The sequence below is a fragment of the Platalea leucorodia genome (assembly GCF_965183815.1).
Source record: "Platalea leucorodia genome assembly, chromosome: Z".
Lineage (NCBI taxonomy): Eukaryota > Metazoa > Chordata > Aves > Pelecaniformes > Threskiornithidae > Platalea > Platalea leucorodia.
Window position 1 is genome coordinate 53093818 of NC_138858.1, and position 27963 is coordinate 53121780.

The window sequence follows — 27963 nt, forward strand, 5'->3', positions numbered from 1 at the left end:
ATTACAATTGTTTTCCATACAAATGTAGGCTAGACCCCTAAAAGACTTGGTTTTGTTCCTACAAATTGTAACCAAGCAAGACAATCCATATTAAAACAGCCTTCTATTTGTTAAAAAATCATTTAAGAAAGTTTAAGCTGCTTAGCCTATCTTAACAACACAACTAACACGTTTAACATGAATCCTCCTCCAGAATAAAAAAATCTAAATGAAGGAAAAGAGTACCAAAATATGGAGTTTTACTGCATCCCTCATCCTCTGAGTGCTTACATGATCAGCTGGGCTACGTTCTTTTTTTTTGTTTTCATTTGTTTTTGGTTTTTTTCTTAAAGTTTTTTTTTTTTAAGAAATCTGTTCTTTTCTATTAAGAAAAAAGTTTTATAGCCTTGATTGCGCTGTAAGAAAAAAAAAGTCTCCAGTATAAAAGAGTTTATAGTATCGAAAATGCCTTCCCCTTCCCCAACAGCACCTAAATACAAAGAGGTCAACAGCAACGGACTAGTCTAGAGTGGTAATCTAAGAAAATCGATCCCCATAATACACTGGAATATTTCTATTCCAGCAAGGTTTCAATAAAAAGAGACTGGCATATAAATCTGGGGGATAGGGACATCATTTTTCAAACAGTACATTGTTCAGAGTCAACAATTCACATCCTGCGAGAAAGTTACAGATGCTTCTTTTACAAAACTTCCTTTTCAGTGGCAAAGGAAGTTAAGGCCATCAGACTCGCAACTTAAAAATTCACATACAGAAAATACAAAAATACGTTGTGCTTCTGAGAAGGCTCCGTTCTGTAGGCAAGGATTACCATGATTTGAGGAACCTGGCTGACTGGAAGTTTACATGATCACACAGCTTCTGTTAGATGTCTTTGGGCCTGCCTGTTATGAATAGAAAGAGTCATCTTTGAAAAAAAAATCCAGCAGTAAAAGATTTAGCAACTCAAAATAATATAGTATACATTTTTAATATATGAAATTATTAGCCTGGCATGGTCTAAGCAAGAGCCAGCATGCACAGCTGTACGACCTGTTATCCCCCATAAGTAAAAGAATGCTAGATATCCTTTCTTATGAGAGGTAATGGAGGACAGGTACAAGAAAAACACAACTTAAATAATTATCATATTTGAATCTCGAGTCAAAAAGCATCATTGAGTTTAGACAGGTGGAGAGTACTGCAGGGGCATAGACAAGTACCGTGAGAGTTTTTATCTAAAGAAATCGAATCTCTCTAACATTTTTATAAGTAACACTACTAAGACACACACTTCATCTGAACTACACAATCCCAGAAACCGTAAGAGCAGCTGGATGCACTTCAGTGGCTTGCGTAACTGCAATAAAAACCTGACTTCATCTTAAATGCCACAAAGTCATGATTCAATTACAGGCCAAAAACCATGGATGCAAAAAAATACGATTTCCAACACAGCCAAGTCTCTCCATTTTTTGACTGTTTACAAGTGCACACTTACTGTTCTATATTATGTTTTCTAACTGACTTTAAGATATATATACTAACTGTAATGTAGCAAAGTTTTCAGCAAAGTAGCAAACTTGAACATTGCATTACAGGAACTTATCTTTGTTACATTTCCTTTTTTTTTTTTTTTTAGGAGAACTGGTCAAAACAGTAAGGCAGTGGATAAAACGCAGAATGTGAACAATCAAGTATGTTATATCTCAGTATTTTCCCTTACATTTCAAAATATTTTATATTGTCACTGCAAATTCACACCTTCCACTGCCTTCAGAGTTGCATTTCCTCAGCATGCAAGAGACATTTTGTTTGCTAGTGTCTTCAAATCTCTCATTTCCTCTATCAGAGAAAACAAGAGATTTAAGTTCTCAAAAATTTAAGTAAATTTCGGTGTACCTTCTTAAGCCAAACTTTACCATAAACAACTGGCCTGGGGGAAATCTTACCAGGAACAGAGTTTAAGAAAAAAGCAAAAAGTCCCCCAATCTTTAAGCTTTAAAACCTTGTTCTAAGAAAAATCTACTTCTCTCCATCAAGGGAATACACAAAGTAGTATTTTTTTTATACTGGTTTTAATAACACAGCTTCATGCTTTCACTAAATTACTGATTAAACAAAATAAAAATAAAACAACACCCACATCCAAACAGGTATGGTACTTCTTCCAAAAATTCATTACTTGCATATTTGATTTTTTCAACCTAAATAACCTTGTTAACCTAAAACAAGATACCTGCTGGTGGTAAAAGTCTTGTTCCTCCACAGTTTCAGCTGCTTCTTCCTCAGCTTCCTCCTCTTCCCCTTCACGTATAGTTGTTCTAAAGACAGTGCTTCTCTGAGCAACCTCCTGCAACAGAGTTTTATTTTTAAGACTTGACTCCTCTAAAGAGCTGGTGCTAATCTACTAAGATTTTGAGAAATGGGAGTTCCAGCTGCTGGGAAAGCTACTTGTACTGATTTTGTCTATATACTTCACGTACAGCTGTGCATAAACAGTATTCATATACCTTAATGATTAAGAGTCTAACAAGACACTCATGGAGTTCTTCTAAAATTTGCTTTTTTTATATATTTAAATATTTTCATTCAATTGCAAGATGCCATAGCAACTGTCCTACCCAAAGTTTTAACTCCCACCTTACCAGAATTAATGCCTTATTGCTTAAAGTGTGTTTCACTGAAACATTGCCCACCCCCTACAAACACAGTTTTAAGGAAAACTAATTTAAGCGACAACTCACTGAAGAGTTTACTAAAATCTTTTCTTTCCAAAGCATATTCTAAGGCACTGCCCAATTGCTGGCATGAGAGCAATGTCTGAACAAGTTATTCTTCTACTACTTATACTCAATAAAGGGAAAATTTCACATGCTTCAATAGATTGCGTTCCTAAATTGCAGTAAGACAGACAAGGGTACAGTATGCTTGGTTGGAAAGCAAAAGGAGAAAACTTTACTAAACACATGTGCATTCATGTGTAAAGTCCCAACAGCGGTTCTACCTGCATCTTGATAGGGGATGGCGCCATAGAAAGACAAGTTTAAACACATCTGAGGTACTTTACCTCTCCCTGAGAATTTTTCAGTACAACTTTCACATCTTCACCAGTGCCCCAAGAATTCTGGTTCTTCCAGATGAGGTCAGTGGGAGGGCTAGCAGTTACTCCAGCATTTGCAGCCCAGATCTGTTAAAAGAAGTCACACAAAAATAGATCCTCCTAGAAGCTATGCTAAGGCACATGGAGGACAGAGAGGTGATTCGAGACAGCCACCATGGCTTCACCAAGGGCATGTCCTGCCTGGCCAACCTAGTGGCCTTCTGTGATGGAGTGACTGCATCAGTGGACAAGGGAAGAGCTATGGATGTCATCTATCTGGACTTCCGTAAGGCCTTTGACATGGTCCTCCCCAGTATCCTCCTCTCTAAATTGGAAGGATATAGATTTGATGGGTGGACTGTTCAGTGGGTGAGGAATTGGCTGGATGGTTGCATCCAGAGGGTAGTGGTCAACGGCTCGATGTCCAGATGGAAAGCAGTGACAAGCAGTGTCCCTCATGGATCTGTACTGGGGCCAGTGCTGTTTAATATCTTCCTCAATGACATAGACAGTGGGATCAAGTGCACGCTCAGCAAGTTTCAGATGACACCAAGCTGAGAGGTGCAGTTGACACGCCTGAGGGATGGGATGCCACCCAGAGGGCCCTAGACAAGCTTGAGAAGTGGGCCTGTGTGAACCTCATGAGGTTCAACAAGGACAAGTGCAAGGTCGTGCACCTGGGTCGGGGCAATCCCTGGTATCAATACAGGCTGGGGGACGAAGGGATTGAGAGCAGCCCTTGGGGGTACTGATAGATGAAAAGCTGGACATGAGCCGGTAATGTGCTCTTGCAGCCCAGAAAGCCAACTGTATCCTGGGCTGCATCAAAAGAAGTGTGGCCAGCAGGTCGAGGGAGGTGATTCTGCCCCTCTACTCTGCTCCGGTGAGACCCCACCTGGAGTACTGCATCCAGCTCGGGGGTCCACAGCATGGGAAAGGCATGGACCTGTTGGAGCAGGTCCAGAGTAGGGCCACAAAAATGATCCGAGCGATGGAACAGCTCTCCTGTGAGGAAAGGCTGAAAGAGCTGGGGTTGTACAGCCTGGGGAAGAGAAGGCTGCGGGCAGACCTTATTGCAGCCTATCAATACTTAAAGGGGACCTACCAGAAAGATGGGGATACTCTTTTTAGCAAGGCCTGCTGTGACAGGACAAGGGGTAACAGTTTTAATCTAAAGGAGGGTAGATTTAGACTGAACACAAGGAAAAAAAATTTTCAGGATGAGGGTGGTGAAACACTGGAACAGGTTGCCCGGAGAGGTGGTAGATGCCCCATCCTTGGAAACATTCAAGGTCAGGCTGGATGGGGCTCTGAGCAACCTGATCTACTTGAAGATGTCCCTGCCAATTGCAGGGGGGTTGCACTAGATGACCTTTAAAGGTCCCTTCCATCCCAAAGCGTTCTATTATTCTATGTGAGCATTATTTGCTAGTCTTATACATTTCCATGTTAGTTATTGAGTTAGTGTATTCCATTTAAGTGACACTGGTGAATCTCCTCCAGTTAATAAAATACAAGTCTCTGCCTACCTACTTCCAAAGTTTCTTACAATAAAACACCCCTACATTTTTTAATGTAAAGACTTTTAAGTATGTAAATGCACCTGTTTATTGTCAAAACTATTGCTCCACATAGAAAGCAGGTTTCTGAAAAATGTGTTTCTGTCCAACTTCTTCCCAGCAACTGATACAACTAATGCCCAATACAAATATAGGTAGTTGTTTTCTGAACATGTACATAGAAAGGACAAAACTAAAAACCTTGCGTCTTACTGACACACTCGAGTTGGCCTGAAGCCCATTTCAACTGAACAGCTGAAGCTTGACAACTTACTGTAACAGTTTGGCCTGCCTTTAGTACATATCTTGAGGTATATCTGTAACTAGCAGAAGTGTCTCCTATTTTTCGGATCATCTCCCAACCTCCCATAGGTTGATCCTAATAAAAAAAAAGAAAAAAATTTCCATCAGTAGTCATTCTGTTACACATGTAGGGTATTTTACATATAAGGCCATGAGGCACGTAAAATTTTCAGTAAAAATGTTTATTATCACTTGATCTTCAGCATGCAATTAAAATCATTTTAGTTAAATTTGTCTTACCTCTCATTTCAAGTTAAAGCTTAATACATCCTGCTTTTCAGTTCTGATGTTATATTAACTAATGTTTATAATTTGCATGAGTTTTGATATAGCTTGGTCCAGAAAAATACATAAATAAATAAAATCCCATTACAAATATATAATACGTTCTTGAAGCACAGAATGACAAGCAGGCTTCTTTGAAAACAAAATATTCCTGTCAGTCTTCTTAAAATGTGTTTCCACATATGCACACCTCCCACTACATACTCCTTTGCAAGACCTACATTATTTTTCAATTATTTTTTGCCTATCAGCTACTTGAAAAGCACTAGCAAATCTAATAGAAGAACATATACAAGTCATCATTACAGAACAACTATTTCAAAACAAGAGTAGATCTTTTTTAAATTCTCCCACCAACAGTTCCCAAACATTAAACAGTTGCCACTGGAGTCTGAAAACAGACAGTTAAGATCCTCTAAAATAAACAATCTTATTTATCTTAATGGATGCTGACATTCAGTTGGTCATTGCAACAAAACATACCATACTTAAAGAGGATTTTATATATTTTCTATTTTTATATATATATATAATATATATATATATATATAATTTATATTAAAAAAATATATATGTGTCCAACACTTGTGAAAATTCCTCAAGCACAGCTTATTACACTGCACTACAGACAGTTGCTCAAATCTAGATCCTGGCAAAGTGCTATAACCATGAATCATCCATGGCTACTGGTGACAGAACCGATGGCCCTTCCATGGAACAATGACTGTGTAGTTAAATTAAAGGCGGGGAACCCATGTGGTACACAAAGTGGGGGGCGGAGGAATTCCATAAGCTTGAAAAACTCAAAAAGGCAAAAAATGGCAGGTCCTGACTCACTACAAGTAGTCTTTGATTTGTCTGAATTTAGTCATCTAAACACTTCGCTGTCTAGACCAAGACAGTTGTCAAGGTTTCTTCCATTCAGCAAATGAAGCTGGCACTCTCAGCCAACACCCCAGGCAGGTAATTAAGATATGTATGTATCATCATCTGGAGGAGTCTGTCCGTCTCTTCATTGATTAGAGGGGATGGAGATGCTTGGAACAGACCAATATTTGTTATCTAAAACATGAAGATGAGCTGCCTTTTAGTGAAGGTAAAGGATCTGATGACATTAGACAAAGCCTATGTGTCACTGAAAACAAAGACTGCAGCTAACACTTCTACACGCAGCTGAGGCACAGACAGCACAGGAGAGGGCAAGAAGTACTTAAACCCTCTCTGAAATCAAGGCTGCAAGAAATTAGGTCTTGTAATTCTGGTGTCCTAATGAGACAATGCTCAAGTCTCACTTCTCCCAGACAAAGAATTTAAGAAATTACAGTCTCCAGTCTCCAACCCCTCCTGTGATGACTCACAGAACTGTATATAGCATAGGACTTTTTCTTCTTAAGCAGAAATTATAAGTAATGTCAGGGTGGGCTGGAAGAAGGGGTCTGGGGAATATAACAGTCAGCATCATTCTGAGGGCAACATACAGAGAAGTTTTGATTATTACTCAAATCAAGTACCCTTTGATAAATAGATGTGTACGTTCCCCTCAATACAAACTCCAACCTATTCATAGAAAGAAATAATCTCAGTAGCAATCACAAAGGTGGCTTTGGCATGGGAACTGAGGGCTCCTAAAAACTGTGGGTGCAGCCAAGGAAGAAGGAAACCTATAATTTAAAGAAGCTATATGCAAGTACAAGGAACACAGGCAATTAATTGCATCTAGACATTTATTTTGCATCAGTATGTACCTCTTCTGGGGCTTTTTAAGGCAGAGAACGTTCTTTAAAGGCTTTTAACATAGCCTCATGTTTGGTTGCACTATTTCCTATCAGTGACAATGTTATCTGTAAAGCTTTACAGGCAGATCACTTGCAAGGCAGAACTCAGAGGAGTGACAGAACACTTCAGGGGGTGGGCAACCTAGCAATAAAACAATTGCTACGAAAAGCATAAAAAATCATTACGAAGAAGTCATGATCAATCCAGAATACTGTATGAAAGCTTATTTTGTGACACACTAGTTTCTTGGCGCCTATACGGTGTGCCTTAGCTCCAGGGTCAACATGAGGATGCCTTCTACCTCTAATCAGCCCGTTGTAAAGTCATGGTATGTATGCATTTTCAAACCTGTTCAGAGGTGTTCTTCAAGCGGATGAATTTTCCGTCAACATCTATCTCCTCAATAGAGACATTTCCAGTGGCAGAAGCTGAGTGGGAAATGCTAACACTACTGCTGGCTTCAGATTCCTCCACATCAATCCTCTTCCTCTTCCCTCTGGCTGTACGCACACTACGGCTCGATGAAGCCCGTGAAACTGTCACTCGGGAAGACGGGCTTGGAGAAAGTTTCAACCTATATTGAAGAAAGGAAGAAATATGCATACATCACGCTTTGGTCTTACTTTTTCCACTTTTTTTTTTTAATAAACTTTCTTCCTCTCTTCTCTTCTCCCCATAAAATTATACAGCAAAAAGGTACAGGAATATAGTAAACAAAGCATGTTACATGAAAAAGTGAAGCCTTAGGTACTTTTTGAAGAATTGAATAAAATGTTGTCAAACAGCTGATTAATGCTTTTGGAGCATGGAATACTGATGGACTACTACATTAAGATCACAAAGGCATCTCCTACGCCTTTGTTAAAGGCTGCCCTCCTGGGTCGATTGAACAAGTAAAGAAAAAACTCATAGCGGGACTTAAGTCATTGTACGAAATTTATGCAAAAACCCAACAGCACAAGAGCTTTTGCTGTTTTGTCCCCACACTTGAAAGGAATCAGCCTGGACCAGTAGGATGTCACTCAGAAAACAGTGAAGTATTAAACTACTTTAAGTGACAGCTGTGACTTATCAGGCAAAAATTCTCAGTATTGCTGAACTCTGGCGTCAGATATGGAAAATGCAACTAGCTGATTAGCTGGGCAATCATAACAGCTATTACTTTATTAAAATTATGCTATACTTAAAGAAATTTGGCTAACAATTAAATAACCCTGTAATTAACTCTGAAGAAGAATGTTAACCACAGACCTACAAGTGACAATTCATTACATCCTCAGTGTGAATCTTAATAGAAGAAAGGTATTTGTTCCCTTGAGAGCTATTGGTCTGACACTCAAGCAGCTTGGTCTCATGGAGACTTAGAAGTGTGTCAGACAGGAGGGGGAGGAAAAAAAAAAAAAAAAAAACAAAACAGTGCCTTGGAAACAGTAGTAAAGCACCTAATGAATGCATTCCCTGTAAGAACTGCCTTTTAACAGAGAATGAAACACGGGAAGCGCACAGATACCCGCACTTGTTGCTATATTCTTTCGTACCTCTCCTCTTCACCTTCCAGCAATTTCCGGTATGCATTGATTTCCATATCAAGCGCCAGTTTAACATCCAGAAGTTGTTCATAGTCACTCAGTTGCTCCTGCATCTGATTTCTTATCTCCGCCATTTCCTTCTCTTTCTCAGACAGTATTTTGCGATAGTTTTCCCGTTCCTTAGCCAAGCTGTCCTCAAGCTCTTGCACTCTATCTTGCCATGCTCTAGCCTAGAAAGCATTGAAAACATCAATGGTGCAAAGGAAACCTTACCCAAACCTCCACGCACTCTGCTGTTCAGGTGACATGGAATTCAAAACATTAGGTTAAGCATCCTCCCTGCTTTCTGAATTCAAACTTGCCCATATTCAACTTCTGTTCTCGACCTCATCTACTACAAATATAACACCTTAAGATTGAATGAAACTTACAACATACTTTGAAGAAAACTACCCATTCCGTTTTTCTGAGATCTGAAGATATGTTATTACACTTGTTACTACACTCAGTCAAGAAACGTTGAACTTAAGAGTCAAACCATTTACGACATGCTGGACAGGACACAGAATCAAAGTGCAACTCAGTGTACTTCAGATCCTGCAGTAAGTAATTGCTCTTTAGCTTTCAGATGTCTACTTCCTGCTTCAGTTTACTGCTGCCAATTCTGAATCCTGGGAGGAAGTGCCTCTAAAGGAACAGGGGTTGTTGTCAGTGAAAGCCTGTCTGCCTGTTATCAAAGCCTTCAAGGTTTGCTGAAAGTACAGTGGTAACTGTTCCATGAAGAGAACTAATTTGTCACATACTTTAAAAATCACATCAAGCCAGTAGAACTTAGTATTATACATACAGAATGGAATACGGACCAAAGAAAGGCCAAACGATGACAGCTTTAAGGTTTACTTTCCCTGAGCATACTTTCTTCTGTTTGGTAAGTCTCTTGAGATGTTTTTAATTAAAGGACAGACACAAGAACCAATGCCCCACAATTACCTTGTCTGGTTAAGTCACCAAGTTTGCTAGGTAGGCACTCTACTTAGGAAGTCATCATAGTCTCAAGACAATGAAAACAGGCAGTCTAAAAGGCTGACACAGAGGACCAGTGTAACTGGTTGTCAATCTTAAGAGTCAGATAAGGAATTTAATACTGTGAGTTGAGTGTCACATGGAAGATCCCAGTGGAAACTACTACAGAGCTCAGTGTTGGTAACTCAAACCAGACCAGCATCAGTGATAAGAGGGTTGTCTCCTTCCAAGAGAAGAAAGCTGAAATTAGTGCTAGCAAATGGAAAACAAAACTCTACTGGTTGACATCACTAGCACTCTCAGCCTGCCCGCCCTCCCTCCCCCTAGCCGCCCCCCAAAAGCGCCACAACAGCAAAATCAGGTTTTTGGTGGACAATTACAGTCAAACTGCAGAAGCTGACTTTGGTATCCCTGAAGTTAACAACCAAGCACCTCTGCAAATTCAGAAGCAAATTCTCTGAACCTAGCTGTCACTCCCAAGTAAGCAACAGAACACAGGTAACTAACTCAAGTAGGAAGGAAAAAAAACTCTCAGAAACACCTGTTGACTGAACCACCAAAAGATAGATGATGGTAATCTAAAGACAGAAATAAGACCTAGGCAGACAAAACTCTCAATCCAATTCTTGTGTAACCTCACGCACATTCATTACATCACCCAATCTCTTCCAGATACTAACTTGCCTATATAACAGGAAAACTGGGAAGACTGATACTAGGATCTGCCAAGTTATTCGGAAAATTATGAAGTAACATCCCCTGCATTTATATTCTTCACTTGACATAAAAAGAATTTCGAAGTCCTACAAGAGGCTACTGTACAGGAGGAATATAATTCAAAATGTATTGCAGAAAGAATCACAGCCAAATATTACTAATATTTTACATTTTTCAAAAAAATAAATGTTTTGTTCTATTTTCAACTGATGAGTAAGTTACAAAAGTCCACTTCAGAACCAACTCCTAACATGTCTCATTTTCACTCTACATTTTCCACTGCAGTGCACATGACATTACTCCCATCAAATAAGCTAGTACTGAACATATGGCTTGTCATAGGTTGTGTCATACTTCTTCAGGTGTGATCTATGTGCTCTGTGATCTGACTAAGTATAATTAGTTTCTGCTAAAGACCCTGCTCTACAAGTGCTCAAGTACAGTTATTTCATGTATTTTCTCAGTCTCATATTTCATCCTAATCCTGGTAAGAATTTTTTTTTTTTTTTTTTTTCTTTTTTTTAAGAGTTCTAGATGCAAACTGGATCTAGGATGAAAAGAGACACCAAACAGACAGAGATTGCATATTCCAGCTCTGGCTTTGAATGTTGCTTTGTGGAATCTATGCTAGGCTGTCCAATTACTACAGAACAGAACTAAATTGCTTAGAATGTCAAGAACTTTTAATACAGGGCTCTTGTCTAAACTTGTCCCATCTATCCGCAAAAGTTTCTGCAAAAGCCAGTTAACAGTACCACTTTTCAAATACTCACTCTGTAGCAGGACACTGCACAAAAAATTCAAATTTGTCAAAAGGAGACATTAAGAAATTTGAAAAAGTACACAACAGTAGAACAGAAGACAAATTCAAGTCATGATGCTGAACATACTTACAAGTGAAGTGAAAGAAAGCCCTTTAATATAAAAACCAACAACTGTAATTAGCAAGACTGAAGAGTCACAAACAGCTTGTTACCTCTTTCTGAAGGCTGGCAAGATGGGAAGACAGATTATCAATTCGCATGCGACTTTCATTCAGTTCTTCTCTCACCGAGTTGGCTGTAGAATTGCTCATCTCAGAAGACAGTCTAGCATGCTCAAGCTGCAGTAGATCAAGTTAAGACATCAGTTTCAAAGTAACTTTTAATAGAGAAAAATGAGTCACTAAAACCCACAAAAAACACTAAGCCGCAAAGTTCCTCTCTGCAGCTCTAACACGATGAAACACCTCTTTCTTTAGAGGTTAAATATGGTGGCCTAATTACCTTGCTGGATTGCCCTACCTGAAATCACAATCCTCTGAATATTTATTCTAGGATTAAAAACTTAAAAGTTTCCCTTGTAGACATTACTGAAGCTGCACTGCTAAATTCAGTTTTCATGCTGGCCAATGTTTAACTCTATATTTCATTACCGTAGCACTGGTTTTGAGTATGCTTAAATAGAAGAAGCTAAACTGAAATTACCAATTCTTGAAAAACAAGTATGTACCAATTTTCAGCCAACATAAGCAAATTGGTAATGTGCCTTCAGGTTACAGTATCTGTGCCATGAGTCACTACTGCTTCATTCTATCACAACTTCAAGCTCAAATAATTATTTTTTTTTTAAACTGGCTACATCATTCCTGCTGATCACTACCACATCCACTTGAGCAGCACCAGACTATTATTGACCTTGTAGTTGCAGACAAAATGGAATCTAAAACAACTTTTTTAAAATAAAGGAGTCCAAAAATACAGAAACAGTATACCTGAAGAAAGGGAACGAAAAAGCTTCAATTATGAAAGGATTTTTAGACTAAAAAAATAAATTCAGTTTCTATCAACTTTTCTGCTGTAACATCCCACCGTGTTTTTAAAAATACTAACTGCAACAAGTATAGCCACAGAAACCAGGTTCAGTTGAGACATCAGGATCCCTCCTGACAGAAATGCTGAATCACAGTAGAGGAAGGAAATTACAAAGTATAACTGATTTCAGAAGAGTGAAAAGCAGAAAGCAATGGGTGTGGTAAAACTTCCACATGTTTTGTACAGGGTCAGAGGACTCAGGATGCTGTCTCCTCAGCAAGCCCTATTATGAAATAATTGTTATACAGAACATGGGATACCTTATTGATCATCAAGACTATGTTACAGCTGAGACAATAACACATGAACTTCCCTTGAATTCATAGTAATCCCAGTACTAACCACACTTTCACTGCAGTTCAGCTTTACACAGTGCTCCCTCTCTTTCATTATTGTGCTTTCTGAGGATTAAACCTGCTCCCAAAATCAGACCTGAAAATGCAAATTCACATTCGAAAGCATGGTAATTTTAAACCAAGCTCCATAACAAAATCCTCTGAAATGCAAGCAATTAGGGCATCTTTCTCTTAACGAAAACAAAAATAAAGTACATCAGACAACCGTATGAAAATATGTTCTCACTTTGGCATGATAAGTCTGTTCAAGCTCTTCTTTGTACAGCTTCACTTGTGCATCATGCTGCTCTCTTATTTCACGAAGGGCTTGGGCCAGTTTATGTTCGTATTCAATCTGACGCCCAGAATCAACCTCAATTAAGCGAGTTTCATGTTTCCTTCTTGTTTCATTGATTTCCTAAGAAAAACAGAAAAACGTAATAATATTCAGTAGATATAAGACAAAGGTTTTAGAAGACTATTCACTGAGCAGATAGCGATGCAGATTTTAGCTAGCCTTGTGGATCAGCATTAGATTAGTCTGTTTGACATTAAAACTTTTAGTAGAAACACAGGGTCATTTCCCTAGTCTGATCTGCATAGTACCTTATTTTGCAATAGCCAGTCATTGAAATAAGAGCTAGGATATCATCAGCATGTAAAGTCACATTTCCTTCTGAGAAGTGTCTGCATTTTCAACAAATACACCTCAATACGATTAGATTTTAGAAATACATTCCTCCCTTTCTTCAGGTATCTTCTATGCTTGCACAAAATGAAAGCACTGAAATTAAACAGTCATTTTCACTAACCAGCATTTTCCCCATTTATTTGTATGCTTGCCTGTAGTCTCTGGAAAAAAGGATTCCAACAACATGAACAAAGCTGAAAATACAACTAGCAAGGAAATGGGCATACAGAAAAGACAGTATGGTTAGGTACATTTGTTACTGCTCTAAGGTTCCTCCTGGAAAGCCTCAAGTACAAATGAAAGGGAAGGTGGTAAGAAAAAACTCCAAAAGAAAATATTCATCAACTTCTGTTTCCATTATTCAAAAGCATCCTATTAGAAAGTTCTGAAATTAAAAAGCAGTACAAGTCCATAGCACCTGTTTGAGTGTCCCTCTCCACTTTATTTCTCATGAAGGGATTATGTGAGAAATTATTAACCTACTTTCTCATTACTATGAAAAGATGTGCACATTGCAATACCATAGGTAGAATTTAACACGAAACAACATGATACATGAAGCTATTTTATCACAAAAGCTCTAAGTTAACATCATTTTTCCTAGAAAAAAGTTGGAAATTTTCCAGCTAGAATACAGGTAAACCCTGCTCTAAGTGGCAGTTTAGACCAGATGACTTCTGAGGTCCCTCCCAACCTAAATTATTTTAGTACTCTAGAATGACCCCCCAGTTGTCTTCTTCCCTTAAAAATATGAATTCTTGAGACTAAAGCATTTACCTCCTCATACATATTTTTACGGAATTCCAAGTCCTCAATGAGACTCTGACAACGGTTTTCAAGATCCACCTTCAGTAAAGTTTCATTTCCAAGCTGTTCCTTGGCAGCAGCTAAAGAAATTTCAAGCTTTAAAGAAAAAGAAATAGAAGAATCAACACAACAATGATTATGTAGCAGAACTCATGTAACGCAATGAGCTCAGCTACCTAGAAGTACAGCTAACTACATGTTATGGTTGAACTTGACAATCAAATCCAATATTTACACCAGTAATGTCTCCCCCCACCTCCCTTTGCAATCGCTTGCACAAGTGAGTTCTAGATATTTCACACTGGTAGCTAGCATTAAAAGTCTACTTATCAATTTTCCTTAAAAAACTTCAGTTTTTCTATATGGCAAATTCCTGGTCTCCTCAAATCATCCTTTTGAGGTGGTGTTGCTTAAGATCACAAATCATGTGTTTCAAAGGGTTAACAAAACTAGCACAAGACCTTTCCCCCCCGCCCCCTTTGTTCTATCAGATGCCCAGAAGATTGAGGAGAGGCAGAACCAAAAAGAGGGCAGAGAGAATCACAAACTGTTACTTGTCAGTTATTCGTTGTCTGTATTTGTGAAGTCAGTCTCTCGCTTGAAACAGTTCTACAATTTGACAAGTTTATTTTGACTCTTAACCTGCCTTCTTCAACATAAGTACCGTCCCCTGCAATTTCCAAGTCTGCAATTTTAAAAGCACTCTATTCCACCATTCATGCTATTAATAAACTGAACAGTACTGGACACAGACACCTACTCAATACTGCTTCCTGATGACAGGTTTGCATCCATTTTCAGGCTACGAAGTTGCATTTTACCAGAATGACAGCTGTTACTATGGACGTATTATATATAAAAACACCTCATTTGCTGACAGAAGCTTGATGGTTAAATATTTCTTCTTCTTACCTGTGCAACTTGATCTCTTAAATCCTCAATTTCTCCCTCCAGACTTTTCTTATCACCAAGGGCTGTGGCCAGTGCAGCTTCTTTAGAATTGAGGGATGCTTCAAACTCTTTAAGTTTTACTTGGGCTCCATTAAGATCAGATTCCTTTTTTGCATAGCTGGAATAAATCAAAGGAAGTGGTAAAAAAGTCTAGAAATGCTCCCAAAGTAGACTGCTGACTAATAAACCAAGGTGCAATCTGAATCTTAAACTTGAGAGACACCCAAGAAAGACATTTTGTCTTGTCTTAGTTAACTCTAATTTAAACTCCTTAGTTCTGCTTTCTCATCTGATATAACAATAGCTTGATGCTTTGCTTGGGGCGTAGAAATCTAAATATAGGGGAAACTCAAGAGTGTCAAACAAGTTTGAGAGGCATGCACGGAAAGGAGATGCTGTGTGCTTATTGAAGGCACCTCTCGTTGTCTCTCTAGCTAGCCACTGTAAAAGTGTCCTACCTTCACCAGAATCTTAATAGGAAGAAATAAGTTCTCACATCAGAAGGCTCTTCCCATAGGGCGGAAACAAGTAAATTATCGTCATTGCCGTTTTATCCACACAGAAACTTGTGCAGATGCACTGTCTGGGCTGCCAATAGACCATATCCAATTAACAGACCAACTTCTCTATGAGAACTGATGTTCACTATCTATAAGCCGGTCCTCCATAAGCAGAAGCTGTAGCATAGCGAACTGCTTTGCAGCACCCTTCTAACCATAATGGCAAAGTTCCACAGATCTGAGAAAAGATACCCAAATCCTGTCTATACAATAGTCTGTGCCATCACTGAAACTGCATTGGTACAGAGGTACAGGTGTCTTTTTCTTTATGAAAGTAAACACAAAAGCTTTTCAAATTACCACTCAAATTTGTTTCTGTGTGTACACAAGTGGTGAAACAGTTTCTAGGGGTTTATTCCCTCAAACAGCATATGCAAACAAAGAAGTCAAATGAAAAAAGTAAATTAATGCCACAAACACAAACCCACACTCTTCAGCCTAAATTAATTATTCACAAATAATGCTACAACGGGCTACTATCAAAAACAGGGGAAAGGAAAACCATACTCGGGAGTCAAAATTACTGTTGACCTTTAGATAGCACAAGCAGCTGTGTTTAAATGTGTAACACAAGTTCTTCCACCTTGAAGTTGGTTCATTTTCTCTCTGAGATGCCCACAATTCTCTAGTAAGGGCAGTAGCATATAGAAGTTCTAGATGTTCAATCAAACTATGAACATTTCACAGGAATGTACAGATTCAGGCTCAATAAGACAATAGCTAGCACCTTCTTCAGTTTTCACATTTCTCTTCACCGAAGTGAAAAAAAAAAAAAAATCAGAATTCACAACACTAAACTGAGGACATTGAAAATTGGATAGAGATTCTTAAGAACAAGATTCAAAAGTGTTACAGCATTAATGCATTCTCTTTTTCAATAATTTTTTTCCGCTTAGAAGAAACAATAGCAATGCTTCTCAGCAAAACAAGACTAATGTAAAAACAACACACAATTTTAAAAGAAGAGACTCTCAAATTTAAAAGATGCTTTTCCAAGATTACATGCAAGCATATGCAATCAACGTTGTGCTCCAGAGATGTGTGTGCACAACTGCTTGCAAAAAAACATCTGTAGAAATAACGCCTGGCTATTTTAGCACTACAGCCACAAGATGGCAGGCTTTACATAACAGACTTAGCACCAGCTAATCCTGCTCCTGTTGAGTAACACCACGCTCACCGAAGCGGTAGACTGCAACAACCTGAGAAACACACCGACTCTTCTATACTCAACTATTTTTTTCATTTCTGCTGCTCAACGCTATCCAGTCCCCTCCCATGGCATTTTACATACCACTTCTTACACGCAACAGTTCAGAGCAGTTGGGTCCACAGCTCATTCAAAGGCACAGAATTTAGGCTTTGGCCATGTGGGCTCCTACTTCCAGCTCCCTGCATTATTCACTGGACGCCTCTGTCCTGTCCCTCTCCTCCCACCCAGGCCTGTAGAAACTTCAGCATGCAAAGAGGCTGTATGGCAGAGGAGGGAAAAGAGCGAAGGAAAGCTGTCTTGCTATGGTACATCTGTAATAAAAATCTCTCCATTACCTGTTGGGAAGTATGAGGGCCCACATCAGGCCTTTGTCGTTTGACCACTGCTGGAGAAAGCTTTATTCAAAACATGGAGAAACTATTTCACACAGGCTCTCTCACAAGACTGTGTGCTGAAACCAAGCCTGTCAAGTTGGATCCTGAAACTAGAAAGTCACACATACACAGGCCCATAATGTGCCACCCCCCACTCCACCCCCGATTATCGTGGACTCCAAAACAGGAAGACTCCCCACATCCCTTAAAGTTACTTTGTTTTTTTAAATTTTTTTTAATGCAAATACCTCTGCCAATTACAAACTGGTCGGCAGCTGAGAAGAGAGCTCTTGCAATTGGGGCAGCAGAGAAAAGATGTATAATATGGACTAGCAACAACAATACAATTAAAACCCAATACACTACCTGTACCACTAAATTAGATATTACCTGTTACATCAGCCCAAAGTACCTTCCTTGCTTGTTTGCAACAAGATTGGCTATGAAGCCATCCTATAATTTAATGTAACTGAAGTCACAGAAGGGGAAAAAAAAAAAACCTAAAATTAAGCACGATTGGTTGTTAGTGTTATGAGTTGTCTAACTATGAGACAGTTCATCCAAACACATTCTCAGAAAAAACAGAAACTGGAGCTAAACACTTCAAACGCTGAAAGCCAGATGAAAATCTCAGCAACTCAGCAGTGTCATCCCAGCCCTAAAGGAATATGGGAAAGAAGTGAAACCAGATCAGAAAAACCTCTGTGAATTATAAAAACAAACATCAAATGTATACAACATATACTTCACACTTACACCTAGTAATTTTCACCAGGAAGAACTTCAACCTTTCAACAAGAGCTAGCTTTTACCTCCACTGAAAGCCAAAGCTACATCTCAAAACAACAAAAAAAACCTCAAACACCCTCCTGTTGTAGTGTTCAGAAATTAGCCAGAACTGTACTCCTTCAAGTAGTTTGGCTCATGAAAGAAAAATAAAAGCAAAGAAATAATTGCTGACTTGCATATCCTTCAGAGAAGTAGCTTGTTTTTCTCTCTTTTGACTTGAAAGTGCGTGGATCTTCTTATCCATGGAATTGTAATTTTTTTTCAAAATAGCGTAGAACTAGGATCTGCCCAAAAAAGAGCCAGTTCCCATTCATTTTCACTGTACTTCAAGGAAAACTTACACTTCATAAATTTAACCCACAACATTTAACTCACACAGGCACTACGGAGTGTAAAGAACTTGGTCTCACTCCTACCTACCTAGCATTACCAGCACATCTCTCACTAAGGGAGCTGCAGCCACGTATACTTTAGAAACGGCTCAGCACACACCACAACAAAATAACACAGTCTGTTTTCCCCAATACACTCCAACCACTCAAGCAACCGGACAGCCCTAAGCATTCCACAGTGCCACTCTCAGGAGTACAAATAACCCTTAAAGTTGCAGTACATCTGCCCAGCTCGCCATTAAACAAGTAATTTCTCATAGCAGATGCAGTCTAGCTGAGGCACAGATTTCTAAGAAGGTTAATTTGCTCACCATTCCCAAAACTTGGTAACCTGTAAAGCAGAGCGAATCAACTCAGACACAACTACGACGTACTGTGGTTAACTTGTGTCTGGTTATCTGCACTAGCTCATTTAAAGCTAACTCAAAGCTCTCAAATACAGATACCAAGGGGCAATCACTGTTTTGGTGAGATTACCTGGACCAGTTTGGTTTGCAGTTCAGTAAAATGGCCAAGTCACTGAATAGCTTGCTGAAAGAGGCAGGCTCCCTTTCCACGCTCTTGTGCCATCACTCGTCTTCCCTCAGCCCTCGTGAGGTTCATGAAATAACCTAGAATTTCCTGTAATCTCCTTAAATTTCTTGCTAAGTTAGTAGAAAAGCCACGCAGGGAAAAAGATCAAAATAATTTTCTACCAATTTAATAAGTTGAACTGGCCTTCTGGAGCCAGACAAACCACACACCTAATGCAAGGTAAGCAGGAAGACTGGTCCTTTCAGTCAGTAGCTACATCTCCGGTGTAATTTGAAGTGCCTTTAAAACTGATCAAGTGCAGGATGACACTGCCCTACAGGAGATTTTTCTCACCTCCCACACCCACCCACTCGTTTCTGCCAGTACTTTGAGTCAGATCACAAAGCTAAGCACTACCAACATTAACCACACCCTCCTTGAAAAACATCGGTTTTCCACCAATTCATGACACAGCTACACAGGTGTTGTAATTCATGATAATGCAGCGTATATTTACAGCCATATAAAATTACATGGTACTGCAGATTGAGCTGGTCTTCCACTCCAGTTGTAGAGAAACATGAAAATAAAAAAAAATCCAGTCATTAATGCTTTATGTTTTGTTTAGCTAGCCGTCAGTTTTCCATGTTTTTCCCCTACAGCCCACAAAGCAGTAAGGCCATGTTTTGCAAGGAAGTTATTTACAATAACATAAGAAACATCTGTCTAAAAGCATTCAAGTTTTTGTATATTGATCAACATGACAACAAGAGTAATTGGACAAGCTTGCCTTTCCTGTAAATAAATAACTTGGTTTCAACTTGTCTCAACTTGTCTCACATCACCCATTTTATTTAACTGGAGACAGCTGCTGAGGGTTTGAAATCAACACTAAACATATATATCTCTAGCCACTCAGTGGTTAGAGATAGCTCAACACTCTGGCTCAACAGTGACCCTTCCTGAAGAGCTCAGTCAACCACGTGAATCCAGCAATCTAGGTAGAACCTTTACACGTGCAGTGAGTACGTATCAAGTCACTGCCCATTACCATGTTATCATTACATGTCCACATATTTGAGACCACCTTTAACCCTACAGCAACTCATTCCTTGCATTGTTACATCCTACGCTGCATGGAGGACACTCAGATAACTAAATTACATTCTTACAGTTCAATTGCTTAAATTGTGCAACAAGTTCATCACTCCCCTCCTTACTCCTCTGGGTGCTCACTCTGCAGTACACATCAGAACAGTGATAGATTTCAGATTAAAGTTCAGCAGTTCCCCAGCCACCAATCTTCACCTCACTTCCCAAGATCACCTACAATAATGAAAATACACTTCAAAAAGTTTCAGGTCGGCTTTCCCAAAACAGTTCCTCTAGCTCATTGCAGCATACCACATATGCACCACGGGAAACCCTGGAACAGCTGTTACAACTTTGCCTGCATTAACAGAACATGGTTCTTTTGAGCTCAGGGTACCAGCTGCAGAGTGCCGCACGTTTGCACAGTAATCCAAGCCATAAACCGATACCAAGCTATTACTGATGTTTATTTTACTGCCTAAACCCACTACAGAAATTCATTTCAGAATATAGATGAGAAAGACGACCAACTGAAGATCAAAGCAAAAGTGCCAGAGAAATAATCTCTTAGATATTAAAAATGCATAAAACTGGTTCCTTGCCACAATTACATTTACTACAAATGCTTGCACTCTATAAAACACTTGATGATAGTCAATGCCCGTTATATCCTTTACCAATATCTTCACTAATCACCACATAATTTCCTTCCAAGTTACTTTTATCACGTTGTCTCCTCTTACAGGAGAGCAGATGTACTTCAGCATTGGAAAACTGCCATAGTGAAATCTCAGCCTGCCAAAGACAAATGTAAACAAGGAGTTTCCTAAATGAACTAGCATTAACACCAGCTCATGCTTCCTAAAGAGCGCAATTACCTCACATGACAGATCAGAATACAGACAAGTCCAGCTAGGGATTTTGACCTGCTGTACACTTAAATAAGTCCTCATAATGAACATTCACCTCACCAATGGAAATCTACCCTGAAACTTGAGCCCTAAGCAGACCGAGTAACACAACAGTAACAGTAAGCCTGACTTACCGAACTGCCCTCATTCAACATTACTAGGTAACACAGCTGTGAAACTTCACAATGCAAACTGTTGTTACGTCAGTTGCTCAGGTTACACATCAGGATTTTTCCTCCATCATCTTGACTCTACAGTTCTCCCTGGTTTGCAGCTGTTGCAAATGATGAAAGGATGACCCACTTCCCCTCAAAAGCAGAAACTTAATCCAGTCTGTAGGATGCTGGAGTGATGGAGCAATTCAGAGCTCTACTCTTTTATCTGCCACTTAATGATGACATTATGAAATGCCTAAGGATCATCTCTTTCACCACTTTGCCTGCATTGTCTATTTAGCTCTTCTCTCAGGAACACGAAATCTGCAGTAATCTGAAGTCCCAGCCAAGGCCACACTACCCTGTTGTAGGAAGGGCACTCTACCTAAAATTAACAGCCAGAAGTTTGGTGCTAATTGCATCATCACACACTTTGAGATTTCAGCTAAGGATCTAGCTATTTGCAGGAAACTACCTAGTTTCACCTTCATTATTCATGAAGAAGTCCAGTAGTTGGAAATCCATTGGCACAGATATTTTTTCTATATAACATTAAAGCCTATGTGGCCAGAACGCCTTTAGTCCTCCACTCACAGGCAGATCTTCATTGAAGCCATAATTCCTCACCTCGCCACCATCAATTTCAACCTGATGATAAACTGATACCCCTGTTTGACAGGACTGTCTCCATAGTAGCCTAGCCACCAGCCACAGGTATCCTGCTATAAACAGTGATGAAGGCACACTGTACTCTTGTGAATCCCGGCTGTTCTCAGTACAGTGCCTGTACTGCAGCATGGTGAACAGGATCGCAGCTGGTTTTCCAGTTAGATCAGTTTCTCAATTCAGTTCACCATGCAGTCACACAACCCAGAAAATGGGTGGTTATGGAAGCAAGAGCAAGTATTCTGAAGTTCCCAAGACCAGTTTCAATTAGCAGCATGAGCTTAGGTTGTTGAACTACTGCTCATGTCTTCTACAGCCTCTGAATGCAGAAACATGGCAATCACAATTGAGCATACTATTTAAAGGAAAGAAGGAAGTAGAGGGATGTCTCTACCACAGCTGTCACCAATGGGAAAGCATACAGTAAAGTCTTGCCTAATCAGGAAAGAGAAAATTAACTGGAAATACTGTTAAATCAGTAAGTTCTCCCAGTTATTTCAGAAATTAGGTAAGAGACAAGATCTCCCTCTTCTCCACCTCCTAAGAGCTATCCAAGAGTCCTGTACGCCTAAACTGAAAAGTACATGGATTTTTTTTTTTCCACAATACAGTCTTGAGACAAGAGATTTATTTTGTATTATCTCCGTTCTCCCTGTCACAAGCCTCCTTTTACTTTCACAATCATGCATATCATTTTCCCATCCCTTCCTCAGAATAGAAATTGGGAGGTTGGTTTTTTTCACCTCACTTTTTTTTTCCTTTGAGATCTGAAATATCAAGAGAAGCCTTCATATTTATTTAGCTACTGCAGTACCCACTGCCTGGCAGGCACTCTAGAAGTAGAGTATGCAACAAGTCCACTATATATAGAAGTATCAACTATAGAAACAAATGCAGCTTTTCTTGAGAGCTTAAAAATGTGAACAGAATAAGCTTCTGGTGCTTAAATTCAGGAAATCACACCGTATATGCGAGACCGAGGTCAGAAAATCAGAGACTCCAACAAACAGGCAACTGGGCCTTAAAATTAATTTTGATAAAGAAAGAATAAGAAAAGTCCTACAGCACTTTGAAAGTAATTAGAAGCTTTAGTTCGATGCACTAATTAGGCAAGGGACTGAAACATGATGACTGGAACAAAATAAATGGATAAAGCACTTCAGAAGAATGTTGTACTAACTAGAGAAAGCAGAGTTGCGTGTGTGTCTGGGGAAACAAGAATAATACCTGCAAAAATATTCAAATAGCACAGGAAGGCCAGCTAGACCATGAATCATTTTACCCAACTTCATTCAATTAAGTAGTGAATCATCTATGCTCCCTCCACAGACCCAGGACATCTTGAGAGCAATTTGTCCTACCATTTCTCTCCATTGACTCTAAAGGGAACCAAATACCTACCATCACTAATCTGACTCTTATGATGTGGCTACCAGTATACCTAAGCCAAGCAAACAGTTTTCAGCTTACCAAGCAACACGGTCCCAACTCAGCCGACTTCTCCCCCTTGCTCTCAGTCACCTCCTACATGCAAGTCCTGGTACTTCTCTGTTGAGAGAAAACTAAATCAGCAGAAGAGAGCACCTTTCTGCCATTTTAATGATCTAAGTTAGGTAGCTGAACAACCAAGACAACAGTCAGAACCATAAGTAGGATGATGATGGGAATGTATGGCACTGTTTGCTTTCACAGCAGCACACTGCTAGATTGGCTCAGCTGTGCATCCACCAGCAACCTTTCACAACCAAGGGTAGATAAGATGAATCTCACTCTGATGACCAGGGTAAGTATTTTGCAAAGAAGGGTAAGATAAAACTTACTCTGCAAGAACCTAACAATAGCATCAAACATGGCAGAAAACTCCCCGTTTTTTTCAGGTGGCTCTGTTAGCCAGATCTGAACTAATACAGTTACTCTACCCATATTTAAACTGAAGCCATTGCATACACCATGCTGAATGTCAGCTTTCTGAAAGGGCAAGGAAAATTCCATTAAGAGAACACACATTCTCATGGCACCTTGCAAACTGAGATCTTTACGGCTACCTGTACTCCCGTGCACACTTGTGCGAAGTGTTTTAAGAGTAGTTTTGTCACCTTTTAATATGACTTAACAGCTTTAATACAGAAGTCATCAGGGAGTGTGCTCCAGATCAGGTAAAAAAAAAACGTTTGCTCTTTTTTAAGACTTTGCAAATAGAATTACAGATAAGCTTAGATATCCCCAAGATATCCATCTTAAAAATACTCAAAGACGACTTAAGAAACCGCATGCCATGTAAGGTCTGCCACCAAACAACAAATAGCCACATACAAGTTTATGTTGAATCTAGTAGCCTTAAATAGCATTAAGTGTTTGTTTTACTACACTATTCAAGAGTTCTTGTCCCGAACGATAATCTGTATTCTGTGGCGTACAAAGATGATCTCTTTGAGACGGGTATTGACAGACTATCAAGCAGTAAGACTTCACTCTTCATACGAGGTCATAGCTGCAGCACAAAAGCAATTCCTTGTCCCCACCCCAAATCATCAGGTTTTTTCTAAGTACATCACAGGAAAATGTAAATGAGAATATGAAGAACCCCCATGTTCACATTATTAAGTGCCCCGATTACAGCCACAGAAAAGGAATCTACTATAGATTGCATCTTGAGCCCAGTCCTCCACATACGCTCTTCTGAGAAGCTGACAGAAGAGTGTATTGTCCTCCATAAAGTCACTAGGAGATGGAAATTCCTGGTTTGACTTTCAGGTCAAGTCATTTTGGTGCCTATTTGCAGCTACACCTTGCTTTCCCTGTCACTGTCAACAATCTCTTTGATGCAAGACCTTCACGGGGCACTAAGAAGTAACCACAAGAACAACTAGACTCACTAATTAGAAGCTCATGGTTTGTTTTTGTTTTTTAAATAACAGCTTAAGAGCTTAAGAGCGCAAGAGATATTGGAGCTGTCTGCACACACATGAAAACAGCAGTATGCTGGTTCACACATGAAATATCTTTTTCATTATGAAAAATCAGGACTGAGAGTGTATTTAACTAAAAATCAAAATTAACAGGTTATACAATGGTAGAGCAAGATTAACAACTCTGCTCTCCCCGCCCCCCCCAACATCAATCCATTAACAAACTTCATGATCCCAAGACTAAAGTTAGAATGGTAAGTGGGCCTAACCAGTCGAAAAAAGCCCAAACAGAAGATTCTCTCTTGGTAATGAAAAACTACAGTAGTCACCGAAATAAAATTTAAGGTAAACACAAACAAGGAAGCAAATAAAGGAACAACTGAATCAAGTCAAATGTGTAAGAAGGAAAATCTAGTGGCACAAATCAGTTCATTGCAAGAGCACCGATCTTGGCACTGAGCCATAAGGCTTGCAATCTTGAGGCTATCTGGTCACAAATCTAGCTTTTGTAACATCTGAATATCCAGCAAAATGAACAGAAATTATAATTGTTTTTTGGTTTAGGTAAAACCTACTTATTGCCTACCCGTGTATTTTCGTATTATGAAGTTAACATCTTTTGGAAAAGACATTTAGAAAGCCCAGACCCTCAACAGCCACTATACAAACTGTCATCACTCGGCATTGTTCATCCTGCAACCGCTCAAGCCTTACGGACAGAGTCCTCTGTCTGCACGGGGGGTGACAGTGGTGAAGGGTCGCCCCTCAGCGACGTGAGGGAGAACCCGGGCGAAGATCCGAGGGTGCCGCCAGCCCCGCTTCAGCCGCCGGGCTCGCTCCCCAGAGCGCCGGGCGCCAGCCCCCGCCTTCCCCACGGGGGCCGGGCCGCCGCGGCGGCGCGGGGCGGCGCTCCAGGGACCGGGGCCGGGCCCGCCGCGGGGGCCGGGCCGCCGCTTCCCGCCGGGGCGGAGCGGAGCGGGGCAACGCTGCCTCTCGCCCATTCATTCAAAGCCGAGGCGCCCGCCGGCGGGCGGGAAGGGCCGCCGCGGCGAGCACCGCTCAGCTCGGCCGCCAGCCCCAGCCCGCCCGTGCCCCCCCCCCGCGTGCCCCCCGCCCCCCGCCACGCGTGTCCCCGCTCACCTAACCAGCAGCTGCTCGTGCTCGGCGCGGGTCTTGCCCAGCTCGATCTGCAGCTTGGCCCGCTCCCGCGCCGTGTCGTCCAGCGCCTGGCGGGCGTCGGCCAGCTCGGCCTCGTAGATCGCCTTCAGGCCGGTGACCTCGCGGCCGCAGACCTCCTCCCGCTCGGTGACCTGCAGCTGCAGGGCGCTGTTCTCCGTCTCCAGGCTCCGCACCTTGTCGATATAGACGGCCAGGCGGTCGTTCAGCTGCCGTAGCTCCTCCTTCTCCTGCAGCCGGGAGATGCGCGTGGGGCTCAGCGGCGTGGAGGCCATGGAGCCCCGGCTCCGCGGCCCCAGCGGCGTGACGACCGGCGCGGCGGCCGCCATGGCGGAGCGGCGGGAGGGACGAGCGCGACCCACGGGGGAAGCGGAGTGGGAAGGCGGGAGAGCGGGCGCGATGCGCCGCGGCAGTCACAGAAGAACGAAGCCGGCGGTCGGGGCGGGGGCCGAGCGGCGGGCGGGCGGGCAGCGAGCCGGCCGCCGCCTCCCCTGCAACACCGCGCGCCGCCTCCGCCGCACCGGCGGGCTCCGCGCCGCGATCCAATATGGCCGCCGCCCGCCCAGCCCCGCCGGCCCGCGCCCCCGACCCTCCGCCGCCCACGTGACCGCCCGCCGGCCAATCGCGCTCCGAGGCGCGACGCGCGCCGCGCTCCGCCGCCGGCTGGAGACTAAATTCAAAACCCGCCGCCGCCCGCAACTGTCAGCCGGCGCGCGAGGGCGGGAGGCCGCCCCCCGCCCCGCCCCGCCCCTCCGCGCGGCTGAGGCGGCCGGGCGCCGCGGCCCCGTCCTTTGTTGCCGCCTCCGGCTGCGGACAAAGGAGCCGGACCCCGGCTCGGGGCGGGCGGCCGGGGCCCCCCGCTCCGCGCCCGGGCGGTCCCCGCGGGGTGGGGGAGTGACGGCGGGCGCGCTGTCCCCTCGGGCCTCCCTCCGCCGCCCCTCGGGTACCAGACGGGTTCCCCAGGGCCGCCGGCCCTCGGCTGGCCGAGCTCCCCGCCGGCTGCCAGCGGCCGCTCGGCCCGGGGGCGATGCTCTCGCCAGTGCGGCTGCCGCCCGTGAGAGCAGAAGGGATCGTGCTGCGCCGGGCATCTGCGATCCCAAATTTACTCTTCCCTCGTCTGTAGGCTGCAGGCTGTGATTGAAAACGGTGCTTGGCTCCCGGTCCTGCCAGTGCCGGGCGCCTGGTTCTAAGTTGCCTCAGAGGAGCCCTCTCATTTCAGTGTTCAAAATGCAGTTGTTGAGATTCGGCTCAACCCGGGTTTCAGCGCTAGCGTTTGAATGTTCCTTATCTGATGTTAATCTGGCTCCTGAAGGCTCATGGCGAGCGCGGCGTCGGGTCCGTAATTCCAAGTCGAACGTGAATTTTTCGGGAAGAGCACGAACCCTTCAGCGCTGCGAGTGCAGCGGGTGGAGGAGCCGCGTTCGCCCGCGTCCGACTGAACCCGCTGAAGGTCTGGTTTACTACGGCTTTTTAGATCAGCACTGCCCCTCCACAGCGATTAAGCAGGCTGCGGCTGCCGGAGGTCGGCTTACGTTAGGACCACCGGGCATTGTCGGCTGGGTGCTAGGAAGTAGAAACTGGAAAGAGGAACACGGTGAACAGCTCAAAGTCTCGATTGTAAAGGCAACTGTCCTTCTCACAGAAATTCTTGTAGAGAGGGCTTGTCAGCAGGAAAACACTAAGATTTTCCCGTACTTAGATTTCCTCGAAGTCTTTTAGTAAGGTTCCTTCTAGAACGAGCCACGACGAGATTCCAGAAACCCGGTAGTTTTCCACCGGACATGAGATCACCCCTATGGGAGCTGGGTGCCCCTTCTCAGTTCCTGGACATTCATTCTCAGTTCAGTTAGCTTAGCAAAACAATTTTTGCAAATTTCCACTGTTAAGTGACATCCCCTCAAAGAAAAAAAAAAGTATTCCAGTCACAGGGCTGTATATAACTAAAGGTAATTTAGCCATAGTGGGGAGCTCCTGCTTTTCCCCACGTGGTGCCTTTGTTGACACAAACCATTATCTGTTTCTCCTTCTTCCTTTTTCCTTCTCTGCCTGTTATTACAATTTGATCTTTTCCAGCCCTTTGGAAAAACAGCAATGCTGGCTGAAAAGACTGATAGCAGCTGGGGGGGGGGGGGGGGGGGGGAATCTCTATAGCACCTGCTGCAACATAAAATTGTCAACAAAGTAGGATTATAGCCCAAGGTAGTTTTACACTGCAGCTGGCACTAGAGGAAAAGGATCTGTATTCACGGGCGGTACGAGAGACAAAGTTTGGGAGATTTTATTGTTGTACAAACTGAGCCCT

The 27963-nt window shown here is 42.0% G+C and overlaps 1 protein-coding gene across 1 annotated transcript; it reads right to left on the reverse strand.

Annotated features, from left to right (window-relative positions):
- LMNB1 (lamin B1) lies at positions 1-26041 on the reverse strand. The gene is made up of 11 exons (XM_082335993.1): positions 25626-26041; positions 14873-15029; positions 13931-14056; positions 12710-12880; positions 11251-11376; positions 8544-8764; positions 7354-7579; positions 4916-5020; positions 3050-3169; positions 2219-2332; positions 1-884 (listed from the first exon to the last, which is right to left on the reverse strand). The coding sequence occupies exons 1-11, from the start codon at positions 25988-25990 to the stop codon at positions 843-845; spliced, it is 1773 nt and encodes a 590-aa protein (XP_082192119.1). The 5' UTR covers positions 25991-26041; the 3' UTR covers positions 1-842.
- Positions 26042-27963: the final 1922 nt, after the last annotated feature.